At 34.6% G+C, this 15004-nt stretch overlaps 1 protein-coding gene across 8 annotated transcripts in view; it reads right to left on the reverse strand.

Annotated features, from left to right (window-relative positions):
* DCAF6 (DDB1 and CUL4 associated factor 6) overlaps positions 1–15004 on the reverse strand; it is a 160456-nt gene that overhangs the window by 100896 nt on the left and 44556 nt on the right. For all 8 annotated transcript variants that reach the window (XM_051999015.1, XM_051999013.1, XM_051999016.1 and 5 more), the window contains one exon: positions 1430–1615. In XM_051999015.1, coding sequence (XP_051854975.1) covers positions 1430–1615 — 186 coding nt within the window. The remainder of the gene's footprint in view (positions 1–1429; positions 1616–15004) is intronic.

Genomic DNA, 15004 nt, shown 5'->3' on the forward strand with positions numbered 1-15004 from the left:
TCAGTTCTCCTCATAACTGTGGTCTGAAATATAAGCAGTCATTCCAATCCTATACTTCCAATTTAAAGATAAGATGAAGCTTTTTCAGGTATAAATTTAATGTGCAAAGGATGTGAGATGTATCTATTCTTAACGACATTGTGGCTTTCAACCTTTATGTTGCAACATTATTTCACATGAAGTCCTGTTTTCATGGACCCAATTCAATTAAGTAGAGTATACCTGGAAGAGTGCCTTATTCCCTTTGCCATCTCTTTCTTTGTACATACTCTCACTTTCAAGAAAGCTTTCCCCAACTACACAGTTAAAAAGTTGTGATTCCTTCCCAATCTCACTGTAAATACAAAACTCCCTTCTCCTTAACCATAATCAAGAAATGTAATTATTCTTTTGTTTGAATACAGTATAAATACTCAATTACTTTAACTAGGATTCTGAATTTACTCCACCAATTACTGTCGTAGTTTTCATTTCAGTTGTTTTATATAATATAACGATAATATAATATACTCTTTGTCATACTATTTGGGATTTTCTTAGCAAAGATACTAGAATGGTTTGCTTTCCAGTGAATGAAGATAAACAGAGGTTAGGTGATCTGCCCAGGGTCTCAAAACTGTTAAGGATCTGAGGCTAGATATGAACTCAGATCTTAGTGATTCCAGGCCTAGCACTCCATCCATTGAGTCTCCTAGTTGTTTCTTCATATAATCCAATTATGATAAACATTTTTAAAAATATGATCATTGCAAACTGATATACATTTGCATGAATCCAGATAAAATAAAAAATGACAACTTCCTATTTATGAAAAGATGAACAATCTCAGTCTTCCTGGAACTTAGTAAGTTATGACTTGGTAGAGATATAGAAAGAAGTTATAGTTAAGTCAGGAAGGTCACATTAAATATATTAGAAAGATGAAAATCAATTAATAAACACTTATCAAAGGCCTACTCTGTGCCAGGCACTATGCTAAGCTCTGGAAAACAAAATATTGTATGAAGTTTGAGTAGAAAAATGTCATTATCAACTGTGGGGAAATGAGGAAAGAATTAGGAGTTAAATAAAGAAAAAGAGGGAAATCATTAACAGGCACAGTGAACAGTGAATAAAGACAGCACTCAGCAAAGCCCATGGCATGTTTGGGGAGAATAGAAAGTAAGTAATCAGTTTTAGTTGGCATGAAGAATGAATGGAAAGAACCATTAAACTTTTAATTAAACTTTAATTAAACCTAAACAAACAAAAAACAAATATATATATACACATACAAAATGTTACTTTTGGGAAATAATGCAAAACTGAGGAACAACCTAGAACTGGTCAGTGTTTTCATTTATCAACTCAGAATAACCTTTCTATGCTTATTTTCTTTCTACATTGGACTAAATCTGTACTTTCATATAATTACAACACATTACTGTACCTCATATGTAGTTCCATAATGGCACGTGAATTGGCATTGTCTGTTGGTCTCTGCATCTTGATCAACATTAGTATAAAAAATGACTCCATCTCCAGAACAGGATACAATCTGTTTGTCATTGGTGCAGGGTAAGAATTTTGCACTAAATATATTTGCCCTATGTCCTGAGCGAATTGTTGTCAAGACCTAGAACACAAAAAGAAAAAGCTTCCTGTAAATTCTTTCCTATAAATTTTTTATAGATGTTCACATAATGATCCAGTTAAGATTAATATTCCCATGTCAAATTCACATTAATGTTTTATTTCTAAGAGATCAGAGTCTTATTCTGATGACAACACAACAACTGTATAAAACAAGAGTGATTAATCAGGTAAAATATATTTTTCTTTTAACAGAAAACATGCCCCAATCTGTTGCCAAGCCAGGTTTCTCCCTCACAATATCTTTCCTATGCTGTACTCATCCTTTTCTTACTCACATAATTACCATCCTGGCACAGGCTCAATCATCTGATGCCTAGACTATGAAAAGAGTTTTTTCATGAGTCTCCCTCCTCTAGTCTGTCCCTGTTCCATCCCATTCTCCACTCAGTAGCCTAAATGATTTTTACTAAAGCACAGTTCTGATCTCTCCCACACTCAGTAAATTTCAGTGGTTCCCTATAATTCCCAAACTCCCTGGCTTGAAAAGATCTTCACATATTGACCTATTCCTACCTTTATAACCCTGCAAACATTCTATGATCCACTCCCATATCTTTTCATTAGCTGTCTTCCATGCCTGGAGTATTCTTCCTCCTCACCTCTATCTCCTGTCTTTCTTCAAGACTGGACTCATATCCCACCTGCAGGACTTACACTTCCATCCTACCTGCCTGAGACACTGACTAAAACTGTGATCATGGGAAGGTCATTTATGCTCCCAGCCTTAATTTCCTTATATATCAAGTGAAGATATGATAATAATGAAACCTTCATAGGGTTGTAGAAAGGTTCAAGAGAAAATATGTGGAAAGTAACCCTTCTGTTTATACCATAAAGATCTTGCACATTTTTTTGTAACTGTTTGCATGCTGGTTCCCATTAGAATGTGAGTTCCTGAGGTCAAGGAACTAATTTGCCTTTGAATCTTAGTGCTAATCAGATAGCAAGGATTCAATAAATGATTGCTGACAGACAAGCTTTGTCAAAAGGTTGGTAACTTCTTTAGAAGGGTCATATCACCCCTTCATTCACTCCCCAGGTCTTTGACCTAGCCTAATACAAATACATTCAGAAACTACAAGAGTTTCTATCAGCCTTCCTGACTTATAAAATGGGATTCCTTCTCCCTCCAACTCCCAGGGGTTAAAGAGACATTCAAGAAAGATCATACAAACTCCCAGTCATTGGCCTCTTCTATACTATAATCTCTAACATGTCCAGGATTAGCACTATAACTTCACAAAGTTATTTAAAAGATATTTCCATCTTAAGACTAGCCTTTTACAAGAAAATCATTTTTGCACAGTGTTTTATGGTTTACAAAGCACTTAAAATTCTTAAAAATCTTCTCCTGACAAAGACAGATAGATGGCACCACAATGTATAGAGCATTGAGCCTGGAATCCAGGAAGGCAAGTTCAAATCCATCTTCAGACCTCTGTGATCCCCAAGCAAATCATTTCACCTCCATTTGGCTCAGTTTTCTCATCTGTAAAATGGGAATAATATACCTACTACGCAACGCTACTTTCAGGATAAAATGAGAAAACTCATGTTAAAATGCTTTCCGGACCTTAAAAGGATGACAATGAAAAAGGGGCTGAGAGAGATTAGTAATTTTTCAGGACCGTCTATATAACAAGTAGTTGTTTGAATCAAGTCTTCCCAACTCAAGGCCCAGCAATCTAGTCACTACAACATGCTCCTTCTATTCCATAAAGGATAATATCTTAGGTCACTTTCACCCAGAACCTTAATTATTATTGCCTTAGCAAGTATTAAGTGATGGCCAGTTAAAAATAAGGCTGGTTCATAAAAATGGTGGCTTTTGTAAGAAAAGATTCTAAGGAAGGGAAGGTAAAAAACATAAGGCCAGAAAGAGAGGCTCATAAAGTGGTCAATATAACAAGCATTTATTGAACCACGAATATGTGCCAGAGCCTGTGTCCTAAGGATGCAGAAACTCTGATCTCAAGGAGTTTGGGGGTTTTAGAGGGAAGAGGGGATTCTTGGGGAGAGGAAGGGAGTAAGAGAACAGAATTAATCAACAAGAATTTTTTTTAAAAGCCTGTTTGCCAGATTCAAGTAAATTTTGGAGATGCAAAAGAAAAAGAAACATTCCCTGGCTTCAAGTAATACACATTTTATCTGGGGACATAAGGTGTACCTATACAAATACACATGTTTCTAGACAAATTGTGTACAATTGTGTTAAGTGAATTTTGGGGATGTAGGAGGGACTCAAGATGGCAGAGAGAAGCCAAGAGAGCCAAAAACTCTTCCCAGTTTTCCTCAGCAATGCTAAATCAAGTCTCTAAATGGATTCTGCAGTGAAAGACCCCAAAAAAGATGGAATCAAATAAATTTCTAGCTTATGATAACTTAAAAGGACTTCAGGAAAGGTCTGTCTCACTTGAGTAAAAGAAGAGCATGATAGTAAGAAACTCTTACCCACAGCACAGATCAGCAGCTGAAGCCTCTTGATCCTGGCTCAGTAGGCCAATAACACAGTATAGCAGCTAAGAAGCCACACACCCCAGTATAAAAGCCAAATTGCAAGCCCTGGAACCCTGGCACAACAGGTCCAACCAGGCCAACCCAGTGTAGTGAGAAAGCCACCAGCACCTTCAGCCCCAGAGCAGAAAGGCAGGAACAAAGTTTCTGTACCCCAACAAAAAAAGCTTGGGACAGTGAACTCTATGCCCTAGGAGAGCTCAACTTTTTAAAAAAGTTAACAAAAACAAAAACAAAAAGGGTCCTGACCAAAGAAAGTTACAATGGTAAAAGGGAAGATCAGAACACAAATCCAGAAGAGCAACAGCAATGCCTACATGTGAATTATCAAAAGGAAATATAAACTGGTCTCAAGTTCAAAAGGTACTCTTGGAAGAGCTCAAAATGAATTTTAAAAATCAAGGAAGGACAGAAGTAAAATTGGAAAAGAAATTAGAGTTACATAGAAGAATTATGAAAAAAAGTTAATAACTTGGAAATGGAAGCACAAAAAATTGACTGAAGAAAACAACTCTTCAAAAATATAAAATTGGTCAAATGGGGGAAAAAATACACTGAGGAAAACAAGTCCTTTAAAAGTAGAATTAGCCAAATGGAAAAGGAAGTAAAAAAGACAACTGAAGCCAATAATTCATTAAAAATTAGAAATAGACAAGTAGAAGCTAATGACTCTGAGACATCAAAAATAAGTCAAATAAATTTTTTTTAAATGAAAAAATAGAAGAAAATGTAAACTATCTTATTGGAAAAACAACTGACCCGGAAAATAGATGCAAGAGAGACAATTTAAGAATTACTGAACCACCTGAAAGCCATGAGCCTGGATAGCACCTTTTAAGAAATCACCAAGGAAAATTACCCGTATCTGAGAATCGGATGGTAAAATAGTCATTTAAGGAATATGCAAATTATCTACTTAATGAAATCTCAAAATGAAACTCCAAGGAATATTGTAGCTTCATTCCAGAATTATCAGATCAAGGAGAAAATTCTGTAAGCAGCCACCAGAAAGAAACTATTTAAATACTAAGGCACCACAGTCAGAATTACACAGGATTTAGCAGCTCCTAAATTAAAGAATCTGAGGGCCTGGAATATGATATTCTGGAAGACAAAAGAGCTTGGACTACAAGAATCAATAGCCCAGGAAAATTGGGCATAATCTTTCAGGATAAAAGATGGACAGTCAATGAAATAGGGACTTTTCAATCATTTCTGCTGAAAAGACCAACACTAAACAGAAAATTCAATCTCCAAATACAAGATTCACGAGAAGCATAAAAAGATAAATAGGAAAGAAAAAGCAATAGGTTATTTGAAGGTTAAATTATTTACATCCGTACATGGGAAGATGATACTTGTAACTCTTGAGAAATGTATCTTTATTATGTCAAATAGAAGGAATATACAAAAACACAGTTTGACATTGATTTGATGATATAAAAAAGAAATTATGGAGTGGAAAAATGACTGTCCTGGGAGAAGAGGAAAGGGGAAGTGAAATGGAATAAATTACAACACATGAAGAGACACAAAAAATCTATTACAAATATAATAATGTCCTTCTTAATAGAGGAGAAGAAGGTGAGGGTGAACACTGTTTAAACTTTATCTCATTGGATTTGGCTCAAAGAGGAAATAATATACACAATTAATTTGTTAAAAAAAATTTATCTTATCCTATAGGGAAGTAGGAGGGAAAAGGGGACAAAAAGGGGATAATAGAAGGAAGGGCACACTGAGGGAAGCAAACATTGGTGGGGAGTTTTAGGGTAAAAGGTGAAAGAAAAATATAAATAGGGAAAAATAGGATGGAGGGAAATATACAATTAATAATCATAGCCAGGAATGTGAATGGGATGACTTCCATAAATAGAAGCAGATTACAGAATGGATAAAAAGTCAGAATCCTACAATATGTTATTCATAAGAAACACATTTGAAGTAATAGATACACACAGAATGAGGGTAAAAATCTGGAGCATAATATATTATGCTTCAGCTAAAGTAAAAAAAAAAAACAACAACAAGGGTAGCAATCTTAAATCTCAGACAAAATAAAAACAAAAACAGATCTAATTAAAAGAGATAAGGAAGAAAACTATGTCTTGTTAAAGGGTACCACAGACAATAAAGTAATATCAATATTAAACATATATGGATCAGGTGGTATAGCCTCAAAATTCTTAGAGAAGTCAGTTACAGGAAGAAATAGACAGCAAAACTATATTAGGAGGGGATCTCAAACTCTGTCTCTCAGAACCAGATAAATTTAATTACAAAGTAAATAAGAAAATAGTTAATAGTAAGAAAATAGTATTTTAGAAAAATTAGATATGAAAGACCTCTGAAGAAAATCAAATGGGGATAGAAAAGAATATATCTTTTTCTCAGTAGTATATGACACCTACGTAAAAATTAACCATAAAAACCTCAGTCAAATGCAGAAAGATTAAATTCATCCTTTTCAGATGATGACATAATAAAAATACATGTAATGGGGCAGCTAGGTGGTGCAGTAGATAGAGCACCAGCCCTAAAGGAAAATTTGAGTTCAAATTTAGTCTCAGACACACTTCCTAGCTCTGTGATCCTGGGCAAGTCACTTAACCCCAATTGCCTCAGCAAAAAACAAAAATAAAAAAATAAAAATTACATGCAATAAAAAGCCATGGAAAACAGAGCAAAAATTAATTAGGAATTAAATAATCTAATTCTAAAGAATGAGTAGGTCAAACAACAAATCATAGAAAAAAACAATTATTTCATCCAAGAAAATGACAATAATGTATCAAAACTTATGAAATGTAGTCAAAGCAGTTTTTAGTGGTAATTTTATGCCTCTAAATACTTACATCAATAAAATAGAGAAAAAGGAGATCAGTGAAGTAGGCATGCAACTAAAAAAGCTAGAAAAATTACAATTATTTTAAAATCTCAATTAAATACCAAATTAGAAATTTTGAAAATCAAAGTAGAGATTAATAAAACAGAAAGAAAACTATAGAACTAATAAATAAAACTAAGAGTGAGTTTTATGGAGGAAAAATATAATAAATAGATAAATCTTTGGTTAATTTGATTAGGAAAAGGAAAGAAGAAACCAAATTATCAGCCTCAAAAATAAAAAGAGTGAACTTACCACTAACAAAGAGAAAATTAAAATAATAATGAGGAGCTATTTTGCCCAACTGTATGCCAATAAACATGGTAATCTAAGTGAAGGGGATGAATATTTACAAAAATATAAACTGCCAGATTAATAGAAGAGAAAATAAAATAATTAAATAACTTCATTTTAGAAAAAAAAATTGATGATAAATGATCAAAGGATATGAACAGACAATACTCAGATGAAGAAATTGAAACTACTTCTAGCCATATGAAAAGATGCTCCAAGTCATTATTAATCAGAGAAATGAAAATTAAGACAACTCTGAGATACCACTACACACCTGTCAGACTGGCTAGAATGACAGGGAAAGATAATGCGGAATGTTGGAGGGGATGTGGGAAAACAGGGACACTAATACATTATTGGTGTGTGTATATACCCAACGATTCTGGAGAACAATTTGGAACTATGCTCAAAAAGTTATCAAACTGTGCATACCCTTTGATCCAGCAGTGTTACTATTGGGCTTATATCCCCAAAAGATCATAAAGAAGAGAAAGGATCTGTATGTGCACGAATGTTTGTGGCAGCCCTCTTTGTAATGGCCAGAAACTAGAAAGTGAGTAGATGCCCCATCAATTGGAGAATGGCTGAATAAATTGTGGTATATGAATATTATGGAATATTATTGTTCGGTAAGAAATGACCAACAGGATGATTTCAGAAAGGCCTGGAGAGACTTACACGAACTGATGCTGAGTGAAATGAGCATGGCCAGAAGATCATTATATACTTCAACAACAATATTATATGATGATCAATTCTGATGGACCTGGCCATCTTCAGCAATGAGATGAAACAAATCAGTTCCAACAGAGCAGTAATGAACTGAACCAGCTATGCCCAGTGAAAGAACTCTGGGAGATGACTAAGAACCATTACATTGAATTCCCAATCCCTATATTTTTGCCTGCCTGCATTTTTGGATTTCCTTCACAGGCTAATTGTACAATATTTCAGAGTCCGATTCTTTTTGCATTGCAAAATAACGGTTTGGTCATGTATACTTATTGTGTATGTAATTTATATTTTAATATATTTAACATCTACTGGTCATCCTGCCATCTAGGGGAGGGGGTGGGGGAAAGGAGGAGAAAAATTGGAACAAAAGGTTTGGCAGTTGTCAATGCTGTACAATTACCCATACATATAACTTGTAAATAAAAAGCTATTAAAAATTTAAAAAAAGAAAAAAGAAAATGAAATTGAACAATCCATCAATGAACTCCCTAAGAAGAAATCTCCAGGGCTAGATGTATTTACAAGTGAATTCTATCATACATTTAAGGAACAATTAATTTCAATACTATAAATTATTTGAAAAAAAAAAAAACAAAAAAGTTCTGCAAAATTTTTTTCATGACAAAAATATGGTGCTGATACCTAAACCAGGAAGGGTCAAAAAAGAAAAAGAAAATCACAAACCAATCTCCATGATGAATATTGATGCAAAAATTTTAAATAAAACCTTAGCAGAGATTACAACCATTTATCAGGATAATATCCTATAAGCTGGGAGGGTTTATACCAGGAATACAGGGCCGGTTCAATATTAGGAAAATTATCAGTTTAATTGTCCATATCAATAACAAAACCAACAGAAGTCATATGATTATCTCAATAGATGCAGAAAAAGTCTTTGACAAAACACAGTACCCATTTTTATTAAAAAAAAAAAAACACTAGAGAGCATAGGAATAAGTAATCTTCCTTAAAATGATAAGCAATTCCTCTCAAAAATCATCAGCAAGCATTATATATATAGTCTGGATAAACTAGAAGTCTTTCCAATAAGATCAGGGGTAAATCAAGAGTGCTCACTCTCACCATTATATGGTTCTAGAAATTCAATATAGTTCTAGAAATATTTATTTTGGCAATAAGAGAAGAAAAAGAAATTGAAGGAATTAGAATAGGCAATGAAAAACCAAAACTATCACTCTTTGCAGATGATATAATAATATAGTTAAGAGAATTCTAGAAAAATAAACTTTTTGAAATAATTAACAATTTTAACAAATTTACAGGACATAAAATAAACCCACATAAATCATCAGCATTTCTATTACCAACAAAACCCAGTAGAGGAACTAGAAAGAAAAATTTTATTTAAAATAACTGTAGACAAGTTAAAGGTTCTGATAAAGGCCTCATTTCCAAAATATATAGAGAATTGACTCTAATTTATAAGAAATCAAGCCATTCTCCAACTGATAAATGGTCAAAGGATATGAACAGACACTTTTCAGATGATGAAATTGAAACTATTTCCACTCATATGAGAGTGTTTCAAATCACTATTGATCAGAGAAATGCAAATTAAGACAACTCTGAGATACCACTACACACCTGTCAGATTGGCTAAGATGACAGGAAAAAATAATGATGAATGTTGGAGGAGATGCAGGAAAACTGAGATACTGATGCATTGTTGGTGGAGTTGTGAACAAATCCAACCATTCTGGAGAGCAATCTTGAATTATGCCCCAAAAGTTATCAAACTGTGCATACCCTTTGATGCAGCAGTGCTACTACTGGGCTTATACCCCAAAGAGATACTAAAGGAGGGAAAGGGATCCGTATGTGCCAAAATGTTTGTGGCAGCCCTGTTTGTGGTGGCTAGAAACTGGAAAATGAATGGATGCCCATCAATTGGAGAATGGTTGGGTAAATTGTGGTATATGAATATTATGGAATATTATTGTTCTATAAGAAATGACCAGCAGGATGAATACAGAGAGGATTGGAGAGACTTACATGAACTGATGCTAAGTGAAATGAGCAGAACCAAGAGATCATTATATACCTCAACAACAATACTGTATGAGGAAATATTCTGATGGAAGTGGATTTCTTCAACAAAGAGAAGATCCAATTCAGTTTTAATTGATCAATGATGGACAGAAGCAGCTACACCCAAAGAAAGAACACTGGGAAATGAATGCAAATGTTTGCATTTTTGTTTTTCTTCCTGGATTATTTTTACCTTCTAAATCCAATTCTTCCTGTGCAACAAGAGAACCGTTCAGTTCTGCACATATATATCGTATCTAAAATATACTGTGACATATTTAACATGTATTGGACTGCTTGCCATCTGGGGAAGGTGTAACGGTCGTGCTAGCATCCAGGACACCCCAGAATCAGCCGGAGTCAGGATAAGCAAAAGTCTGTCTTTATTCTTGGTCTTTAGGGGTAGAAGTGAAGGGGATAGAAGAGAATCTCCACAAGTGCCTTCTCCCTCATCTATCACCGAGAGTGTGTTTCTGGCTAGTCTTACTCCACCCCCTAGTCCCTCCTACAATCCTCTATACACCAATCATTGAGTCAGTACAGATAGTGGAAAGGACCATTTTCCAAGCATATGCCCATAGAGTACTGTCCAATCAGTAGTTAGCCTCAAGCGCTTATGGTGTTCTCTTCTTTTGTATAATATGATCGGCTCTCTGGGAGCAGGTTTCTTGGGGAGGTTTCTGGAAGCAGCCTTAGTTTCCATTCAAAGTAATAATCACTTCAAATGCAGCCAGCCAGCTGATAAAATCCAAACGTTTATTTTCTCCTTCCAAGTCTTATCTCTTTCTTAGAGGCCTCTCTCCCTCCTTGGTTCCAAGAGCTCTTGCAGCTTGTCTTTTAGCTCTTCCAGCTTTTGCCTCCAACTCGAGCCTTCTCAATCTCCCAGAATGCTCTTTGGCCCTGAGAGCTTCTTGCTTATATGCTGTATACTGAGTACACACCAATCATTATATCACTGGGAAACCATATTTGTTGTAGGATTAAATCAATTCTAAACTAGATTTAAACATTGTCTCCTCAATTCCATTTAGTACCTTGTTTCAAGTTCTGGCCCATAACATCTCCTTGTAGGATCAGATCAATCATACTGAACCATGCTAAATTAGATAATTATTGTCTCTATCAATTCTAATGACTTAACACTTTGTAAGGATTTCAACAAGTGTTCAGCAGTCCCGACCTCAGTGCATCAACCCAATAGTTTTAGCTACAGGGAGGGACTGGAGGGAGGAAGGGAAAAAGTCAGAACAGAAGTGAGTGCAAGGGATAATGCTGTAAAGAAATTTTTTTCCAAAATAAAAAAATAAAATAAAATAATTGTAGACAATATAAAATATTGTAAATTGTATTAATGATGAGCTAAATATGTCAAAATTAGTCATCACATAATGTGGCTTTTACTGTATACAATATGTTCTACTAAGTGTTTTGGCATTTTTTTGTTTCAGTAATACAATGATGTAAGATCTAAAAAACCCATGATGGAAAATATTATCCACATTCAGAGAAAGAACTATAGTATGCAAATTGAAACATTTTTTTTTTTACATTTACATGGAACTTTCCTCTTTTATTCTGATTTTTCTTTCAAAACATGACTAGTGAGGAAATATGTTTAAAATGATTGTACATATATAACCTATATTCGATTGCTGTCTTGGGGAGGAATTGGAGAGAGAGGGAGGAAAAAAGTAAATCAAAATCTTATAAAAGTAAATGTCAAAATCTAACAAATAAAATTGTTCAATGCTTGCTGTCTTGGGGAGGTGGAGAAGGGAAGGAGGGGAAAAAATCTGGAACTCAAGATCTTGCAAAAATGAGTGTTAAAAATTATCTTTACAAGTAACTGGAAAAAATATTATTAAGTGGGGGAGAGAGAAAACAAAGGATAAACAACAGCTTCACATATAGTAGTTGCCATAATAAATTGAAATTAAAAAAAAAAAACCTGGGGAGAGGGGTAACACTCTTAGGAAAAGCCTCATGTAGCTCTTGTGAAAATCAGGGATTCCATTAGAAGTAGAGAGGGAGTGAATTTCAAGCATGGGGAACAAGTCCAAAGCCTAACAACAATAACAACAAGAAAGTCAGCTGAATCGAGCCCTGAGTGCATAAAGTGGAGTAATGTACAATAAGACAAGAAAGGCAAGATAAGATCATATTGAGAAGAGCTTTAAATGTCCAACAGAGAACTGTCTGTTTGATCCTATAGACCAGTAAAGTTCATTTGACAAGGGAGGTGCTCAGAAGTCACCTTTAGGAAAATCTTTTTAGTGGCTGTGTGCCTGATACAATGTTTTACAAAAGTTTTATCTATGTATCTACTTATCTATAAAATTAATTTAAAAAGTTATGATTGTCAATCCAATTATTTATATAATGCCTTCAAGTTTACAAAGTGCTTTATAAAGACTATCACCCCATTTCATTCTCACAACAACCTCATAAAGGAGGAATTGTCTTTTGTCTCCATTTTACAGATCAGAAAACTAAGACTGAGAAATGAAGTGATTTTCCCAGAACCACATGGCTGGTAAGTGCCTAGAGCAGGAGAATTCAGGTGTTCCTACTAATCAAGCAGTGACCAATTATAAAACTATTGCAATAGTCTGAGCCAGAGAAATAAGGACCAAAATTAGAATGGTGTAAATGTGAGTGGGGAATAGATGGATTTAAGAGATAATAAGCAGAAACAAGATTTGACAAGTGACTGAATATGCCAGGTGAGTAAAAGCAAAGAATGAAAGATCCTTGATTCTACTAAAGGATTAGATAATTTCTAGCCTGGTAGTCCCCTAGAGAAGCTTGGAAGTTGGGTAATTTGGGGGAGAGGGGGAGGAGATGCAGAATAGTATATTCTGTTTTGAATATGCTGGGTTTGAGATATCTAGAAGACATCTAATTTTGAAATGAACAATATGCAGTTGGACAAATGGAAATGGACAGAAGGAAATGCATATGAGAGGTAGGAAAGTACAAAAAAAAAAGATGCAACAAACTGAATATGGTGGGCAAATGGGGTGCTACCTCATGTGTTTTAGGAAAAAAATGTTGATCTACTTAACAAGTGGTTTTTAAAAATGAGATTCAATGACTTTCATAATGTTAGAATCAAATAATATTACAGCTGAGCTGAGAAGTTTCAATTCCCAATTATTTTTTTAAATTCACCAAACCATCCTTCCTATTGAACATTTAGAAAGGATGATTCTTTTTGCATTTGTTTTCAATAGCCTGTTTATACTATAAATCCAATTGCCATTGAGTAAGGAAATCTCTTTGTACTGATGTACAAATCTTGTATAAATATAAACAGTTCTTTGATTTCATTATTAAAGAATAAAAGCCATTTGAATTTGAATAAGGATAAAGTTACAAAACTCTAAGGGAAAAAAAATTTGTTTCTGAGCCTTGACTATTTATTGTAAGACTTACAGAAGTTACTGGAACAAATCAATGAAAATACATTTATTAAGTAGTTACTATGTGAAAAGCACTATTCTGCATGCTAGGGACAAATACAAAATTATGATATCTTACCTAGGAGAAGAGATAACATAGACTAGGCTTCATGGTAAAGAAAATAAATCTAATTTGCAAAATTATATAATACATTTTAAAATCAAATACAAGTGGAGAAAAACAGCAAGATGGAGAAAAGCAGTACAGGAAGGTTTACCTCCAGTACTAATACATAAAGACTTAGAAAATATACCAGACAAGTCCTGATCAGGAAATGCCAGGAAAAATCAATGTTCCTTTTTTTGTAGCCCAGATCTGTCTAGGGAAACAGAGGTCTGTAGCCAGGAGCATATTGGATGGAGCCTTCAGGACAGCATTGCCTGGGGCTTGCTGTTGTTCCCTGAGTAAAAAAAAAAAAAAGGCCTTTATTCCAGCACTGAGGGCTTTAATGCTGGAAAGGAAGGAACTGGGGCCAAATGGCAACTCCACTGCTTATATTCCAGAACTCAGTCTCAATTTCACGGTGGACTCAGAAAGGAACCTATACCCACAGGGGCAAGAGAAGGGTGAGAGGGATAATAAGAGAGATTGTTGAGGTAAAGGAACAGCTGTGGGCCTGAAGCCATGTACTGAGCAAAGAGTAAAACAAGACAGCAGCAACTGTTTGTCTGGGTCCAGGAATGAAGTAGGATCTCAGATCCAATTCCCAGCCCAGTATAAAGCCTAAAGTGGAATAATCCCAGAACAGGCAGTCTAGCCCTCAAAGAATCTGCAAATCTACCATTCTGACCCTGAAAAAGCCTTACACCTAACTATCAAGATTGAATTTAGCAGTAATTCCACAGTTGTGTGTCTCAGAACCACACCTAGGTCAGGAGCTAGAAAAGCTTAGACTGTTCTAGTGTATTAAAAGCTTCTAGGTCTTTAGCCCAGGAGTAGGCAAACTATCACTTGCCTGTTTTTGTAAGCTCATAATGGTTTTTACATTTAAAAAAAAAAACAACAACACACCTTTATTGTATTTTTAAACTGTAAAGTCTATTCTTAGCTAATTGTCATACAAATACAAACAGCAGGCTGGATTTGATCCTCTGACTACAGTTTGTTGATCCCAATCTTACCAAAATTATCCCTAATATTCTAAAGAACATAACACTTAAGACCTGGGAAAAACATTAACAGGACTCATGAGAATACAAAATAGGATCAAGAACAGCTCAGCTATTCCCTCTAGAAGCACAGAGTCTGACCCTAACACAAAGTTTAAAGTTGGGAATGAAGACTAGAAGAATAAGTAAACAATGAAAAAAATCAAACCTTAAGTTAGGAGTGCATTATCTCATATAATCTCATATAAAAAATTATACAAATAAAGAGAAAATAATGAGAGGAATATGAGACATATGAGTTTCACTTTCATCTTAA

This window comes from Antechinus flavipes, chromosome 4, assembly GCF_016432865.1.
Source record: "Antechinus flavipes isolate AdamAnt ecotype Samford, QLD, Australia chromosome 4, AdamAnt_v2, whole genome shotgun sequence".
NCBI classification, from domain to species: domain Eukaryota; kingdom Metazoa; phylum Chordata; class Mammalia; order Dasyuromorphia; family Dasyuridae; genus Antechinus; species Antechinus flavipes.